At 44.1% G+C, this 18,146-nt stretch overlaps 1 protein-coding gene across 5 annotated transcripts in view; it reads left to right on the top strand.

Moving 5' to 3' along the window:
* Nucleotides 1–18,146, top strand: part of AHCYL2 (adenosylhomocysteinase like 2) — a 178,188-nt gene that overhangs the window by 114,048 nt on the left and 45,994 nt on the right. For 2 of the 5 annotated variants that reach the window (XM_079786223.1, XM_079786226.1), the window contains exon 2: nt 17,665–17,773. In XM_079786223.1, the coding sequence (XP_079642349.1) occupies nt 17,665–17,773 (109 nt within the window). Of the gene's footprint in view, nt 1–5,171; nt 5,610–17,661; nt 17,774–18,146 lie in introns of those variants that run through there. The other 3 variants (XM_079786224.1, XM_079786225.1, XM_079786222.1) reach the window with 3 other exon arrangements.

Below are 18,146 nucleotides of genomic sequence, written 5' to 3'. Positions count from 1 at the left end.
TGTGTTTGAATGTTTCTGAGTGTTTTTATTATAGCTGACTTCTAATTTCATGCCATTGTGATCTGAGAAGATGCTTGATATGATTTCAGTCTTCTTGAACTTGCCACAGCTACCCCAACCTTCAGAAATAATGTTGTAATTAAGGATTAAAACCCCAGCAAGGACTCATCACAAATAAGTTATAGCTGTGGTCAGTGATATAACATGTATATGTAAAATAATGTTCCAAATTCTATAAAATGGACATAAATGTATTAAACATATTAATTATGAAAGTTACTCCCAGAATGTTATAAGATATACATACAACATAAAAAAATTGACAATTCCTTAAGCTCTTAGTATATGCCAGGTACTGTAAGCAAATAAAAGCTGGCTAAGCTCCTGAAGAGCCTGGAGTCTAACCAGGGGTGACACGTGTACATAGAAAAAATAATATGAGGAAGAGTGAAAATAGTGATGTGACCAAAGAACAATATTAGAGGAAAGGAAGATTGCTTTTTTCAGTTAGATTTCATGGCAGAAGCATCATTTGAGCTGAATCTTGAAGAATTTTAATAAATAAAGATGATGGAAGTGAAGGCAGAATGAATGCATTTCAATTTGAGAAAATGACCTGAGCAAAGGACATTGAAGTGGGAAAGAACATCTGTAAAATAAAGAGGTAATAGGCAAATTGGACCTAACAGTGTCACAGTAACGACCAATTTGCATATTGACAGACCAGCAGGAGGCTGTGCGTGCAGCAGGGAGCAGGCGACTGGAGCCAAGTTCTCAGGGGTCTGAGAAGAGTGCCTGACAGGAGCCCCGGATTGCAAAGAAGGAAAAGGAAGCAGCCACGGGGAGCTCTTCCAGTCCCCCTGCATGGACACCTTATCCCAGCTCCTGCACCCCTGGGGGGATGGGGAGGCTGACCGGACGGGGAGAAGACCCAGCCTCAGGGGTAGCTGCAGCCCGCACCTTGAATTCCCGATCTCTTCCCCTGCTAACCCCGCCAGGGGAGCCCACAACAATAGCACGCCAGCGACCACCCGTCAGTGCCCCTGAGGCACCCGGGGCCTGCGGCCTGCTGCTGCCGGGCCCCCTCCGCTGGGGCCGGGCACACCTCTCCTCCCTACAACTCCAGACCTGGGTGGAGGCAGGCCTGTGCAGCCCCCCAGGGTCAGATCCATCTCCCCACCCCCCCCCCACCCCCGACAGCAGCAGCACTGTCTCTGCAGTGGAAGCGCACTGAACCTCACTGGGGGCGCGGCTAAACCCGCCCTCCTAGCCTGCCTGGCCTCACCCTAGCCCGACCCCCACCCCACTCCAGGAGATTGGAGCTCCACCCTGAGCATGTACAGCTGCGAAACAGCCCATACAATTTAAAGAATGGCGCCAAGCCGAAACCGGTTTGGCTCAGTGGATAGAGCATCAGCCTGCGGACTAAAAGGTCCCGGGTTCGATTCCGGTCAAGGGCATGTACCTTGGTTGCAGGCACATCCCCAGTAAGGGGTGTGCAGGAGGCAGCTGATCCATGTTTCTCTCTCATCAATGTTTCTAACTCTCTATCCATCTCCCTTCCTCTCTGTAAAAAATCAATAAAATATATTAAAAAATAAAGAAAGAAAGAATGGCGCCAAGCGGGGAGGTTTGACAGTTACTCCCCCTTCGGCCTCGCTGCCCCCCCTATCACTCCCCCCTAACGCCCCTACCTGCCAGCGCCTCCAGGGACGACCACCACTACAGGGCTGCTGGCCAGAGCCCGCCCCTCTGAGGCCTGCAGAACCCTCTGCAAAGCTTCGATAGCTACAGTCCCAGGAAACAATCATGCCCTCCTCCCCTAATCAGCACCTGCTACCTGCGAGGGTACCAGTGGGCTTAAAAATAACAGTCCCTTCCCATTTAGACATTACTTACTTTATGAAACATTTCTAGGTTTATTAGCTCAGAATCTCCTCATGACAACCCAGTGAGGTAGGCAGAGAAGAGATTACAATTCCCGTGGTATATACGTATGTATTCAGAAATAAAGCTCAGAAAGGAAAAGTGTCAAGCCCAATGGTTCCCAAGATGCAGCACACACCCCACAGGGAGGCAATTTGATTTTAAGTGGAGGCAATTCGAGAATGAGTTAACTGAATTTTTTGCATTTCTTATGGTTCTAGGGGGCCTCATCTACAGTTTATCCTATATAATAAAAGGCTAATATGCAAATGATTGAATGGTGGAATGACCAGTCACTATGATGCATGCTGACCACCAGGGGGCAGGCACTCAATGCAGGAGCTGCCCTCTGGTGGTCAGTGTGCTCCCACAGGGAGAGCGCTGCTCAGCCAGAAGCTGGGCTCACAGCTGGTGAGCACAGTGGCAGTGGTGAGAGCCTCTCCCGCCTCCGTGGCAATGCTAAGGATGTCCAACTGATGGCTTAGGCCCACTAAGCCATCAGTCAGACATCCCCCCAGGGCTTCCGGACTGCGAGAGGGCGCAGGCCAGGCAGAGAGGACCGCCCCCCCCCCAAGTGCACGAATTACATGCACCAGGCCTCTAGTAGCATAATAATGACATATAGGAAAGCTCCCATTTATTACTTTTTAAATCCATGCATTAGTCCTGTGAGATGGTTATGATTATTCTCACTGTATAGATTAGAAAATAGGAGGGATAGAGAAGTTAAGTGGCAGAACCAGGATTCCAACCCAGGACTGTTTTATTCCAAAATTAGTGCTCTTTGCTGCCATGCTATGCAGTCTTCACATTCAGGAAATAGCAGGTAATACAGCTTACCTGGTGATAGAGCTTACTAGTATATAGGGATATCAGTGGGAAATCCTCCTGGAAAGGATTAATAGAGGGTTTTTAGGAGGCAGTGAAAATGGACAGGGAGAGATAGATGAGAGGCTTGGTGTAGGAGGGCTCAAATATAATTGAAAATTGATTGTACTGGTGATTATGATGGCTTAGGTTTAATATCTGTTTGACTAAGGGAACAGTGGTAGAAAAGTGAGGAAAAGAAGCTTATTTGGAGGGTGAAGGGAAAAGAAAGATGAAGTAATCATTTTTGCTTTAGATATGTTGCATTTAAAATACAGATGAAAGCTATCATTGGAAATTTAGGCAGCAGATGTAACTTCTCATTTTATTAAATTTGGATTAAAAGGAAAACTGAGGGACAATAACTGGAAGTTGCTGAAAGCTAAGGTGTTACCAAAATTGACACCCTGGCAGCATCAGAGGGGCCTTATCACTCCTGCATTTCACCAACTTTCTGTATCTTTAAAAAAAAAATTATATATATAGCAAGGAAAGGAGAGAGAGAGAGAAGGAAAAAAAAACATCGATGAGAGATAAACATCAACATCACTCGGCTGCCTCCTGCCCCTACTGGGGAGGCATGTGCCCTGATTGGAATCAAACCTGCGACCTCTTGGTGCATGGTTCAACGACGCTCAACCAACTGAGCAATACCAGCCGGGCTGCTGTTCTCTGTTGTTTTTGCATGTGATCTCCACCTGCCCTGGGATCTCTAATCCTTTGACACCTCTGCATTCACTTGGCCCAGTAGTCCCCTTCTGTTTTCACTTGACTTTCTTTCTAGCCTAGCCCTCCAAATCAGTTATTTGAATTCTACCCTCTCTGGCATCTTACAGTATCTCTTTCCCTAGATGTTACCTTCTTCTTCTCTCCACATCCAAAGGACCATCCTCTTAGCCAATGAAGGCCCTAAAGTGCAATGAACCTTTAATCCTAATTATAGTATTACTAGAGGCCCAGTGCACGAAATTCGTGCACTCGGAGGGGGGGAGTACCTCAGCCCGGACTGCACCCTCTCACAGTCTGGGAGCCCTCAGGGCATGTCCAACTGATGGCTTAGGCCCGATCCCCATAGGACATCCTTAGCGCTGCCGCGGAGGCGGGAGAGGCTCCCACCACCGCTGCTATGCTAGCCAGCCATGAGCCCAGCTTCTAGCTGAGTGGCGCTCCCCCTGTGGGAGCACACTGACTATTAGGGGACAGCTCCTGCATTGGGCATCTGCCCCCTGGTGGTCAGTGCATGTCATAGTGACCGGTCGTTCTGCTGTTCGGTCAATTTGCATGTTAACCTTTTATTATATAGGATGACTATTAGCTCCATAGAAAGAATTCTCTGTAATGGGAATTGACACTGTGAAGAGTCCCTGATTCTTTTTTTTTTCTTTCTTTATTGTTGAAAGTATTACATATGTTCCCTTTTTCCCCCATTGACCTCTCCCAGCCCACTCCCAGCACAGGCCCTCACCCCCCTAGTGTCTGTGTCCATTGGTTATGCTTATATGCATGCCTACAAGTCTTTTAGTTGATCTCTTATCCCACCCCCCTCCTCCCTTCCACCCTTCCCAAGTCCCTGATTCTTGAAGCGGGGCTGAAGCAGGCATATCTTATTGGGCTTCTTTTGTGCCTGAAATCTATGGTACTTTTATTGGAATGAACTAAGAAGGTAAAATAGGTTAGGTCACCTTTTTGCTAGTTGTGTCTTATTTTCAAACATCTGAAGTATACAGAGAGGAGGGAGCTGGTATGGGGCATAAAGAAGAAACTGCTTCTGAGGTCCCTTAAGATTATAGTCTGTACAGCTGCTGTGTTGGCATCCTGTTTCTTCCTGAAACCAGACCTGTGAGTAAAAACTGGCATTGGATAGGGACTTTGAGGCAGCTCTAGTCTTGACCAGAAAACCTGGCTCCCTCTGAACCTACACGTTGCTAGCTCCTGACTAGCCCTGGGGAAGCTGCTAATTTACAATTGGCACCTATGTTGTTGATGCCCCTGAAGGTCTTAGACCTTCATGTACATAGCACCGGGAGCCAGCAGAGGGAGTTGTAGTGCCAGAACTTTCTTAAAGCTTCTATAAGTTCTGATTCTGTAAGATCTTCCTTGGCTCCATCTCCCGTGAAAGAAGAATTTGATTTGAGATGTGCCTGAGCTTAGTGTCAGACCCCTGCTGTGAGCAGGTGGGGAGCTTCTGCATAGTTGTTTAAACTTGAAAGCCATAAAGAACTCTTGATTTCAAGGAAACGCCTATTTACTGTACAGATCCAGTAACTCTTGAGAAATGGGAGTGCCTTCTTGACCTTGAGCCTTATTGATTTTGGTATCAGCACTTCCAGTGACGTGTCCTGAGGGGCGGGAGGAAATTAACAAGTGCCTTACACACTGGGAAAGGGAGGAAGCCTGACTGGTGCTGCAGAAAGTGCCCACCGGGGCGGGGCGGAGGGGGTAGCGTGTTTGGGTAGCATTAGGCAGTGAGTGCCCTGTGGGAAGTGCAGTGGCTGGGTGCAGAACCTTGCATTAGCTCTGATTTTGAATCAGAAGCAGAAGCTTTGAAGCTAGCCAGCCAGTAAGGGACTTGTTAGGCAGTTGACGAGTGATCTTGATTTTAATAGGAAGCCTCTGTTAAAGGGGATGCAGCTTCTGCTAGACATTGTGAACTTCTGAATCACTCGGTTTGGTTCTGCTTTTGGCCACTCAGAAAACCCAGGCATTTCCAAACCAGCTTTCCATTTTGCTTCAAGACATATATTCCCCAAGCCTGCACTATGGAGAAGTGGGACGGGAATGAGGGCACCTCAGCTTTTCACATGCCTGAGTGGATGGTGAGTTCTTCCATCATTTTGCTTTTCCGTTTCTTGATAATGAGGCCGCCACCTCTGACAGATGACAGGGGTCACCTGTGAGAAATTCCTACCAAGACCTGTGGTTGGGAAAAAAGTTATTACTCTAATTTATGATTCGTTCCTCTGTCTTGGGTCGCCCCTGTTTCTTAATTACAAGTGAAGCTGGGAAGTCTTAGAGCTGGCTGGCCAGAGTCAGCTTCTTGCCCGGCTGTGCTGGGCTGGAGTCCCTACTGCTGCTTATGTACTGCATGGGTTGTTATCCTATGAGTGCTTTGTATTTTATACACAAGCTGATACTTTATTTGTTTCTTGTGTGGATTAAAAAAAAAATACAGGCACACCTTGCTTTATTGTGCTTCAGAGATGTTGCGTTTTTTTACAAACTAAAGGCAAGAGGCCCTCCACCAGCAAAAAGAGCGGACTTGCCTTGTTCACTACTTGCTTCACTGTGGTGGTACGACCAGTGACTTTCAATCTTTTTTATCTCATGGCACACATTAACTACTAAAATTCTGCAGCAAACCAAAAAAAAAATTTTTTTTTTTTACCAATCTGACAGAAAAGGTAGGTATCATTTTGATTCATTCACACCAGATGGCTGTTGTTGTATTGGCTTGTTGTAAATTTTAAAAGTTTGACAATCTAAGGGAAAAGAGGTCGGTGGCCCTGACTAAATAGTCAAGTATTGCATGTTTTAAAAATTCTTGCAGCATACTGGTCAAAATTCCTGGTCTAGACCAAATCTGCTATATCTTTGAATTATACCTGTAGTGTGAGGAACAGGGGGAGGCGGGGAGGGGGGAGAGACTTTGTAGAAATGGTGCGCTCTCAAGTCTCTGAAAACATTTGACCTTTCTCCCCTACCTGCCCAGTTTTCCCCCTCCAATCAAAACATTTCCCCAAATATTCTTTATATGTATATTTCTAAGAGGCAGGATCTATAGCTCCTTTAGTGCCATGCTTCAAATAACATATTTGCCTGATAAATGTTTTTAATATGATGGTAATAAGGACTTACTTGTTGATAAGAACTACCACATATAACCTAATATTTTAGATCCAACATCAACTTTAAATTTAAAAACAGCAACCATTCTTATGTTCCTAACTGTGGTTTCTTCTGGGTTTAGTGATTTCTTACAGTCTGTACCATCTGTGTTTTATATATATATCAGGGCCCAATGCACAAATTCGTGCACTTTTAAAGGAACTGTGGGCCGCGAGGCTGTGGTGGGTACAGGAGTGGGTCTAGGCCCATCCTCCACATGCCTGCTTGGCCTCTCCTGCCGCAGACCTTGGTCCTCTGTCTGCTGGCAGCCCTGCTCCCACCACCGCTCCCACGAGCTGACAGCTCAGGCCCCGCTTGCACCTGCTGACGGTGTGGAGCAATTGGGGCCGGCACCAGCAGTGGGTGTGAGTGGGGCAGGTGCTGTCAGTGGGTGCGAGCCGTGGCTGCTGCCCCAGTTACCCCTCAGGAGCAGGGGGAGGTGGAGAAGCCCTCAGGGACAATCGGGGCCGGCAGCCACCTCTTGCACCTGCTGACGGTGCCAACAACGGGTGCGAACAGGTGGGAGCGGGGCCGGCGCCCGCAGCAGGTGCACATGCCAGGAGGGACCGCAGCATGTGAGAGCAAAGAATTTTCAGTAACCACCAGAGGCTCGCCTCGATGACAGCGACCTGTGCCCCACCTTGGTCTGGCGCCCCCGCTCACCTGCTCCACCATCCTGCCTCAGGCGACGCCCGCCATGTTCCGCGCTCTGCCACCTGCTGCCAATGCCCACCATGTTCCGCCCTGGTGGTCAGCGCACATCATAGCGACCAGTTGTTCGGTTGTTCTGCCGTTCGGACTATTTGCATATTAGTCTTTCATTATATAGGATTTCCTCATGGAAAACTGGCTAGACTATATACAACATATTTCAAATTCTTTTTTGTTTTTATGGAATTATGGAAATAACCATCAATAATGAGATTGAGCCCTAGCCAGTTTGGCTCAGTGGATAGAGCGTTGGTCTGTGGACTGAAGGGTCCTGGGTTCGATTCAGATCAAGGGCACGTACCTGAGTTGCAGGCTCCATCCCAACCCCAGTTAGGCATGTGCAGGGGGCAACCAATGTGTCTCTCTCACATCGATGTTTCTCTTTGTCTCTCCCATCCCTTCCACTCTCTAAAAATCAATGGAAAAATATCCTTGGGTGAGGATTAACAACAACAAAAATAATGAGATTGAATATTTAATAGGCCTAACAAAGGCCCAACTGAGTAGCCCACATTTCACCTCTTATTGTTAAAACTATTGTTTTTTATTTTTGTTGGGGTTATTGCTGTTGTTGTTCTTAATGTTGTTTCAGAACCTTGTGCTTAGTTTTTAAAAGTTTGATAGAAAGTAATTCTACCCATCCACATCAAATAATGTATTGTTTTAGAACTAATGGAAAGGATTCATACAATAATTCTAGTTGGGTTTTTGTTTCTGAATCTCCAGCCACTCACTAATAACAAGGGGGAGCAAGAAGTCTGTTTTGTATTTTTTATGGGAGGGACCACATTAAGATACTACTAATTTTGGTACTTCTCTAAAGGAATATTACAGAAGAATTCCATGGAACATTAGTATGTCAACTCTGAATCAATTGAAAGTTTATAGTAATTCTTAATCTCGTAACTTCCTCACCATCTTACCTGCTGAGCACATCCTCAAGAGGAGCTCCTGCTGCTTACCTACTTACCTTCTTTTTATTTACATGAAGAAGGAGAGTGTCTTTAAGGAGTTAGTGTGACTATTGCTTAAGGGATATAACCTAGGACTCCCCAGCTTTTAGTAAACAATCTTTAAAACACAGGCCTGCTCTGTTTTCATTATGGCATCTCTCATTTAGCAATTTCTTGGCCCATCTCTCTCAAAAATTAGGAAAATACCTTTAATCAGTAGATTTTATTTTTAAAACAACAATGAGAAAGAATAAGGAGGGGCTTATCTTCAATAATTCAGTTTTTTTGGGGTTTTTTGAGACTGGGACAAATCGAGAGCTGTGTGTGTGTGTGTGTGTGTTTAATTTCTTTATTGATTAAGGTATCACATATTTGTCCTCATCCCCCCATTCCCATCCCACACCCCTCCCCACGCATGCCCCCACCCCCCTGTTGTCCTTAACCACTGGTTAGGCTCATATGCATGCACACAAGTCCTTTGGTTGATCTTTCCCCTTCAGTTTTTTTTCATCTACTATATTTCCTGGCCAAAAGACTTAACCTTTTGAGGCTTTTTTAAGATACTGCATGTCATTAGTTTCTGACCTGGTCTGAAAGTGCTGCATTAGGCTGCCACCTATGTCCACTTAGCCAGTAAAGGGAACCCTGAGCACCCTCTAGTGTATTGCCTATAGATTTCCAGACCTTACCTGTAAAATATTAGTGCCCTTGAATCTCTGAGAGAAAACCCTGGAGCCAGCTCCCATGTTGGGCAGAAGTTTCTATTTTAAAAAGTTTTAACAAATGTCTGACAAATTTTAACAAATGTTCCAGTTGATATATTAATGTAATGAAACTTCCACTGAGACTATCCTAGTCTCCAAAAGAAATATGACAAGACTCTCAAACCTTTCAGGGGGAAAATTTAGCAAAGAAGGTCCATTATAACACCTTCCCTTTTGTTAACCATAGCAGAAAAAAGAGACTTGCATACCCCTCAAAAATAGGACTCAGACCAGACAGCAGCTGAGAGTACTCACATCTCTGATTCCCAGGAGGGAAATAAGCCAGGACGAACTTTGAAGAACCCCAATCTCGAGAATTGACAGGGTAGACCTTCAGTTAACATTCCATCAATCTCCGGAAAACTTCTGCTGGACCCTCTGCTCCTCAGCTGTTTTTTGTGAAGGATTTCCTTTGGCTTGTTCAGGCAGTTTTACTGCGAAAAGTTTGGAGAATACATCCTTTTAAAGATTGGTCTTATTGATATGTTTTTACTTTCCCTGAGAAATCTTTAGTTCCTGTCAGTAGGCGAAATACAAATGCTTTCTCTTATATTGTGTGGAGATCAGCAGTAACCTTTTTTTAAGTTTCTGCATTTTAATATTTTCTCCTCCCACCCAGGCTCTCTATAGTACTTGGTACTTTTCCATAGGAAATCTAATGACTTGAGTACTCAGCCAGCTGGTTACCTGACTTGCTTTTGGCTAGAAGTAATTCCTTTTATAAGTGAAGAATTTGTTTTAGCAGCTCCTTTGGCTTGGGGAGGCATGTCTCTAAGAATGCTTGCGCCATATCTACTTGGAAGTGAGACAGACACCTTTAAGGTATCTATCTGGTAAATTGTGGTAGAGATAGCTTGGCTTTAGCTCTGGGTCAGGGTTGACATTTAAAGCAGAGACCCATTTGAAAACTATGGGCCCTCTCTCCAGGAAAATATACACATACACAAAATTTTGCATTTTTTCTTTGGACTCTAGATGAAGAACTTTTGACCTAAAAATACAAAAATGTTTATGTTTTATACTGTGTATTATTATGTAGTCTTCAAAACCCTCTCAAATACATTATTTTATCTCTCAGCACACATTTGAGATAAGCAAAGTAGATGTTATTGTTCCCAGGATTACAGATATAAAGTGTGGGAAATGTTAAGAAATGGAGTTACAGAGAGAACCTCTGATTATCATCCTTTATATATTTGAAAAGGAATTAACTGTTTTCTCTTGGCCTGATCCTCTTTAGGTTAAATAGATCTTCTGTCTTCCCCAGGAGTTCTGTTTTTCTTACTGTTTTAACCATCTATTCGTAACAGCCTCAAACTGTGGAAATCAGAATTAGACCCAGTTCTCTTGATCCCTGAGCTGGGTATGAAGGTTTACCTCATTCTAATCTCTTACTTTTCAAAGAATCTTTTCTGCCTTTCAGTATTCCGCCCTGGCATAGCCACAGATAGGATCAAATGGTTGTCAAGAAAATTAGAGCTGCTTTATTCATGCTTGGAGAAGGTGTTGAGCAGTGGTTCTCAAAGTGTGGTCCCCAGAGCAGCAGCGGCAGCATCTCCTGGAAACTTGTTACAAATGCAAAATCTTGGGCCCCACCCAGATTTACTAAATCAGAAACTCAGGGAGTGGGGCCAGAAATTCATTGTAATAAACCTTCCAGATGATTTTGAAGCACGCCTAAAGTTTGAGAACGCCTTTGTTAGATAAACTCATCAGTAATAGTGTCCTAAAATGTCTTCTGGTTGTATTTGGTGTAGATCTGCAACTCCTTTTGGTTCAAGTGTGATGACAAGCCATTGGACCAAAGAGTTCCTTTCCACCTGAGTGAGTAAAATCAGGAACCAGCTGAGAGTGTACTAGGGTGAACATCCTTTGTTAGCAAAAGCAGAAGTTTAGAGATCCAGCCAACAAGCAGGAAACTATCCGTCTATCTCATTTCTTGAAATTATGAGTGACAGTGAACATCAATAATGGGGTTCAATTTCTGTTTTAATTTCTGGTGGTGGCATTGGGCAAAGTTGCCAGTTAAAGGACTGTTAAATTTAAAATTCTTGGATTAGCCATTTCAGAATTGTGATTTGATCAGAGCTCCAACATCATCGGGGATGACGTCATTTCTGAGACCCAATCTGATAAGAAAGTAAATGTAAGGAGTAATTAAATTAAAAATGAAGTAGGGCTGATGCACCTGGGATTAGGACCCAGGGAGTTTTTGGTGTTTGATTGATTGATATCATTAGGTGTGGTATAGGGCAGTGGTTGGCAAACTGCGGCTCGAGAGCCACATGCGACTCTTTGGCCCCTTGAGTGTGGCTCTTCCACAAAATACCACGTGCGGGCGCACACGTACAGTGCGATTGAAACTTCGTGGCCCATGCGCAGAAGTCGGTTTTCAGCTCTCATAAGAAATTTCAATCGTTGTACTGTTGATATTTGGCTCTGTTGACTAATGAGTTTGTCGGCCACTGGTATAGGGGAAAGAGCCTCGGCTCTGACATAAACACGGGCTCCCACATTCTAGTCCCATCATCTACTTACGGTGAGACCTCAGGCAAATCATTTGTTCTCGCAGAGCTGCACTTTCCTAATTTGTCAAATGGGGTTAATAATGCCTACTTTTAAACATTCTTATGCTGATTAATAGAAGTAACATGCACAAGGCTGTGTGTAGTAGGCACTTAATAAATATTAGCTCTTACCCTTATTCTATTCTTTTAGAGACCTTTTCTCTCAAAGCTTATTCTTTAAAAAAAGAATTTACCACTTCATGTTCTTTCTTCTGCTCAATAAGCAGCCCCCCGCCCCCTTTTTAAGAAGAATTCAAATCACATTTCTACCCTGTCTCTATAAGATACAGTTGAATATGGATCTCCTATTCACTGCCCCCCATTCAGAATTCAACAAATAAATAATGATTCTTTGCCCTTTCATTTGACTGTATTTGATATGTAACAAAGCCATTGTGATTCTGGGGACTCTGAGGCAATAGAAAACTCCCTTTGTCCTTCCTGACCAGTTTGGCTCAGTGGATGGAGCATCCGGCCTCGGACTGAAAGGTCACAGGTTCAATTCCGGTTGAGGGTATGCACCTTGGTTGCAGGCTCCATCCCCAGTGGGGGGCATACAGGAGGCAGCTGATCACTGTTTCTCCCTCATCAATGTTTCTAACTCTCTATCCCTCTCCTTTCCTCTCTGTAAAAAATAAAAAATATATAAATACATGAAAAGAAAACTTTCCTTTGTAGTCATACCTTCACAAAACACACAGTTATTGATTTTAGAGAGAGGAAGGGACAGGAAAAGAGAGAGAAAAACCCCCATCTGTTGCCTCCTGCATGCACCCGACTGGGTGGCAAACTTCTGGTGCTTGGTAAGACTCTCGGCCAAGGCTGAAAAACTTTTTTTTTAAATCCTCACCTGAGGATATTTTTTCCATTGATTTTTTTTTTTTTAGAGAGGGTGGGAGGGAGGGAGGAGGGGGATAGAGAGAGAGAAACGACTTGAGAGAGACACGTTGATTGTTGCTTCCTGCGCCCACTGGTACATGCCCTTGACCGGGAATTGAACCCACAGCCTTCGGTCAGCAGGCTGATGCTCTAACCAGTGAGAAAACCGGCCAGGGCTGAAATAAACATAGTCACTCAGTACCTAATCAGCAACAATCTGGAGATGGGACTAGAAATCAGATGTCAAAATCTGTCCCCACTCTAACTCAAGGACACAGAGCGTAGTTGGGGGCTGGGGGACCTGCCTGAGCACTTAGCACCATTTTTTTTTCTTGCTATCTTAAATTCCCTCATTGTTTTAGTGGCTTTGTAGTTAATTTTTTTTCTAATAAGACTAGGCTAACTAAAATCATCTGACATGGAAAAGGAGGAGGTAAGGTTAAAAAGGAACTTAATTAGCAAGGTAATTATAGCAGGCAAAAAAATGCCCTGGTTATATAAATACGCTATTGTTATGCGCATGCAAGTTGGGCCTTGTCAAGGGACTTGTTAAGGTTTTGAGGTCAGAGGATCATGTAATTAGGTGTTTAGGAAAAAAATATAATAAAAGCAAAACAGCCACCAGAATTAGGAATGGCTGATGAGCCACTAACAAATGCGTTATTACATTGGGTTCAATTGCTGGAGGGGTTGTTAGAGCAGCTTCAGGGATTCCAGGGAAGGGTAGCACCCCACCTCCCAACCGAGGGGGGGTGGGGAAAAAGCTAGCTGGAATCAGAGCCAACAGAATTGCTGATGCGGAAAGTTTAAAGGCCTAGCCACAAGGGTCCCTAGACCGGAGAGGTGGCAGTAGGGCTGGTAATGTCACTATGCTGAGCAACAAGAAGAAATACATTGTCAATGGCAACTCTGGGATTAAAGCCCAGGTGAGGCTAAGCTCTTATTTTCCAGTCTTGATGCTATGATGACCTTTAATGTGAAAGGCCAGCTGCTTTTTCCCTCCTTTCCTGCTTTCATCCCTCCTTCTGGCAAAAGGTGAGCTGCCCCTCTCCTAAGTCTCTTTCCTTTCCTTAGCTTGATGCTTGTTGAAATTAGGCAGTTCTCTCTGGGGAAAAAAAGATCGATTACCTTAAAGGACTCTCTGATTTCAGACACATAGGAAAATTAGGGGTAGGATCCACCAAAATACCCCTGCCGGGGGTGGATAGACTACTGTGTTACAAGCGGTTGAGTGTTACAAGGTGAGCTGTTGAGTAAGGAATGTATATCGTATTTAACTATTAGAGTAGGTGGGCAACAGGGATGACCTACTTAAAACATATGCTCTGGTTATCAGTAAGAGATAAACATATTAATTTCTCCAGAAAATGGTATAACATTCTATATAGTGGTTAGTCTCTAATATTCTTCTGTCCAAAAGAAACTTGCGTTCAGTATCTAACAAGTAAACAACATTTAGTACTCTATGCCTCTGAGTGGAGAAAGCCCACATAGTCTTCTGTAATGCCAAAAACAGCCTAAACTTGACCTAAATGGAAGGAATTACTGCAAATGGAAAAGAATAGAGAATAGAGCTCAGCTTAGGGAAAATGGTTTGAGATGATGATTCAGCTATGGTTTAGTGTTATTGGGGTAAATGTATGTGTACCCACCCACCCCTGATCCTAGAGAAGTAGAGTGATTGGCCCCCTCTAGTGGTGTATGGGATGGGAGGGGGGTGTTAACATACCTCAGGGAGGGTTTATCTGTTATTCTCTTTTTGTTGTTTTAAGGAGGCACAGCTAAAGTTAGTGACTCATTGCGACCTTTGGAAGGTCAGTTATTACTCCTTTTCCTAGATGGGCCTCTAAAAAAGAATAAAGACAAGTCATTGTCTTAAACAAGGTTGGTGAAATGCAAACCAGTTTTGAGCTTGACTGCTATCCTCCTCCCCATTTTCACACCCACCTTCCTTCCCTTCCCAACATTTTTTGCCCTTAAAACTTCTTTTAACTTTAAGCTTGGTTTATGCTTACCATGTTTACTTAATATTCAACCACGTACAGACAGTGAAGATAGACTAGGCTACTTCAGATTCATTTCAGCACATGACTGCCTACCATGTGTCAGGCATTTGTGTCTGAGAATGTAAGGTCACCCTTACGTACATAGCTCCTGCCTTTATGGAGCCAGTTGCTTATACAGGGTCCAGGTAGTTATTATATTCAGTGTGATAAGTGCTGTGATAGGAGATGTACATGGAAGTTCATATATATCCCATGGGAGTTCATAGAAAGGGCACTTTACCTATTTAGCAAAATAATCAGTTTTGCCCTTTTTTATTTTGCAAAAAACTTCTAATCCAATGAATTTTCCTATTGCTGAAAATAATTTACAACTCAGAAGTGCTACATAGGCTTTCTGTGTTGCTACAGCTATGAAAATGGTATGAATTCCCCTGAAAGACATGCTAATCTAATTCAATTTGTCATTGGTTCCTTTGTCTCAATACTCAAATGACTTAGTAGTTACCTCTAGCTGCAGGAAACGGAGGTCAGTTGCTGCTCTCATTTTGATATGCTGTATCTGTGTTCTGCCCATCAGGGAATCATCTTTTTATTGTGAAAGGTAGAACCAGTTGTCAGATCTTTGATGCTTCCTGCCTCCTTGCCACCTGGGATCCAGAATAATTTAAGCAATTAATGCAAATTTTCAATTAGGGGAAAAGAAAAAAGATATTTGTTGAAATTATATGAGCTTTGATTGGTAAAGTGTTAAAAAGTAGCAGCTGGAACCTCCAACAGTAGGAGAAAGAGATAAAAGTGCAAGAAACTCATTTTCAGATAGTGTCCAAAATGCAATCTCGAGTATTGAGGTTTATACATATTCATTACACTTATTCACTCCTTTACATCTGTCATATTATAACTAACTAGAGGCCCGGGTGTCCCTCAGCTCAGCCTGAACATTCTCCAATTTGGGACCCCTCAAGGGATTTCCGACTGCCCAAGGGATGTCCTCTTACAATCCAGGACTGCTGGCTCCCAACCACTCGCCTGCCTGCCTGCCTGCCTGATTGCCCCTAACTACTTCTGCCTGCCAGCCTGATCACCCCCTAACCACTCCCCTGCCAGCCTGATTGATGCCTAACTTCTCCCCTGCCAGCACAATTGCCCCTAACTGCCCTCCCCTGCCGGCCCAGTCACCCCTACTTTCCCTCCCCTGCAGGCCTGGTTGACCCCACTACCCTCCCCTGCAGACCTGGTCCCCCCCAACTGCCCTCCCTTGCAGGCCTGGTCCCCTCCGACTACCCTCCCCTGCAGGCCTGGTCTCCCCCAACTGCCCTCTCCTGCAGGCCTGGTCGCCCCCAACTGCCCTCCCCTGCAGGCCCAGTCACTCCTAACTGCCCTCCCCTGCAGGCCTCATCCCCCGCAACTGTCCTCCCCTGCTTGTGGCGGCCATCTTTCACCACATGGGGGCAGCTATCTAGTGTGTTGGAGTGACAGTCAATTTGCATATTACCTCTTTATTAGATAGGATAAATGATCATTCTTGTGGCTTTTAGGTATTTTATGATAGCAAGCATTAAAAATAATAGTACTTACTAGTATTAAAAAGCTAATTAATACATCTTTAAAAACTATAGTGACTATCTGCAAGAGCTATAAGAAGATTTATAAACTGTTGGGGCTGGAGTGGAGGAGTGGATTTATTGAATCTCCTGCTATGCTTCACAGTTTGCCTACAGGCATACCTCAGAGATAGGGGGATTTGTTTCCAGACCACTGCAATAGAATTGTAATCTTTTGCTGATGGAGAGTCTTGCCTTCAATTTGTAAAAACAAACAACAACAAAAATGCAACATCTGTGAAGCACAATTAAACAAAGTATGCCCATACATTGTTTCATTTAACCCTCTCTAAAACTTGTGAGGTATTTTCATCTTTGCTATATTTGTGAGAAAATGGGGCTCATAGAAACATCTTGACCAACATCACATAGCTAGTGAGTGGCATAGCCAGTATTTTAATTCAGTCCCAGGAACGTTCTGTCTGAATGAAAGCCTATGTATTTTTTCATTATACCAAACCATTTCCTGAGAATCTTAAAACCTTGAAGGCAAGTCACTTTGCCTTCCTGTACCTTGCAGTTTCTCATCTAGATAGGTGAAAATTGGAATAGTCTCAAAATTCTTTTCAGCGAAACTATAGAAAGAATTTCTGAATATGACTCAACTTTCGAAAAATTAATTTTAACTAGAAATCCCATTCTCTCTCTCTCTCTCTCTCTCTCTCTCTCTCTCTCTCTCTCTCTCTCTCTCTCTCTTGTCACAATTTTATTGTAAAAAGCATATAGCCCTGGCTGGTTTCTCAGTGGTTAGAGTGTCGGCCCACAGACCAAAGGGTTGAGGGTTTGATTCCTAGTCAAAGGGCACATACCTCGGTTGCAGGTTCAGTCCCTGACCCCAGTGGGGACACGTGATGGAGGCAACCAGTAGATGTTTCTCTCCCTCCTCCCTCCCTTCTACTCTTTCAGGTGAGGATTTTAAAAAATAATAATAATCTATATATATAAAAGCCTAAGTGACTGTCCAGTAGCTATGATGCACACTGACCACCAGGGGGCAGATGCTTGATGCAGGAGTGGAAACCACAGGCATGGAAACATGGAACAGACTGATGAATCTCAGAGAGAAGGGGGGAGGGGGAGAGGGGGAGAGTGGGAAGAGATTAACCAAAGATCTTATATGCATACTAGAGACCCGGTGCATGGATTTGTGCACCGGTGGGGTCCCTCGGCCTGGCTTGTGGGGATCAGGGCAAAGCCAGCTCCTTGACATCCCCATAGGGGTCCCAGATTGCAAGAGGGCACAGGCCAGGCTGAGGGACCCCACCAGTGTACGAATCCATGCACCGGGCCTCTAGTAATAAAATAAAAGCATATAGTCAGAGAGTGGGTCAAATATTTAAATTTGATGGAAATATAGTAAGTAAAGAATGAAAAATCATTCTTCTCTCCAGAGTGTTAACATTCTAAAGATGGGTTGGTACAGTTAGATCAACTACCTTGAAATGTTATCTCAAAACAGAGGTTGTTTTCCTTTATGTAACTAGAGTCCTTTTTCTTAGCAGATCCAGTTTGCTGACCAGAAGCAAGAATTTAACAAACGTCCCACCAAAATTGGACGTCGCTCTCTGTCTCGTTCCATTTCTCAGTCATCTACTGACAGCTACAGTTCAGGTGAGTACTGAACTTCTATTGACTCAGCTATGGAGGTATGACCAATAGACCCATTGCCTACCCAAGGCTAATTAAGCATGGTCAAGCCCGTACTTTGGAATAAACACTTTGTCTCTAAGTTAAAATTCAGACCAAAATTCTAGATGGAATTTTTGGATTCCTCTTGGGCAAACATGTCAAACTCAAAGGTTAGCACAGGCCAAATAAACATGGTATGCGACACAAGGGCCGCGAGTTTGATATGCTTGCTCTTGGGGATTCAGAGTGGAGTTTAATAGAAGCCTCTTTTTCCAATAAAGGTAGAAGAAGGTGGTTAAGGAAATTGAGTTCTGATTTATTCAGCGGATGGGAAGGAGTATGTTGCTCACTGATG

Source organism: Cnephaeus nilssonii, assembly GCF_951640355.1.
Source record: "Cnephaeus nilssonii genome assembly, chromosome: 12".
NCBI classification, from domain to species: domain Eukaryota; kingdom Metazoa; phylum Chordata; class Mammalia; order Chiroptera; family Vespertilionidae; genus Cnephaeus; species Cnephaeus nilssonii.
The sequence above is the reverse complement of the archived record's forward strand: the minus strand, read 5'-3'. Positions and strand labels throughout refer to the sequence as shown.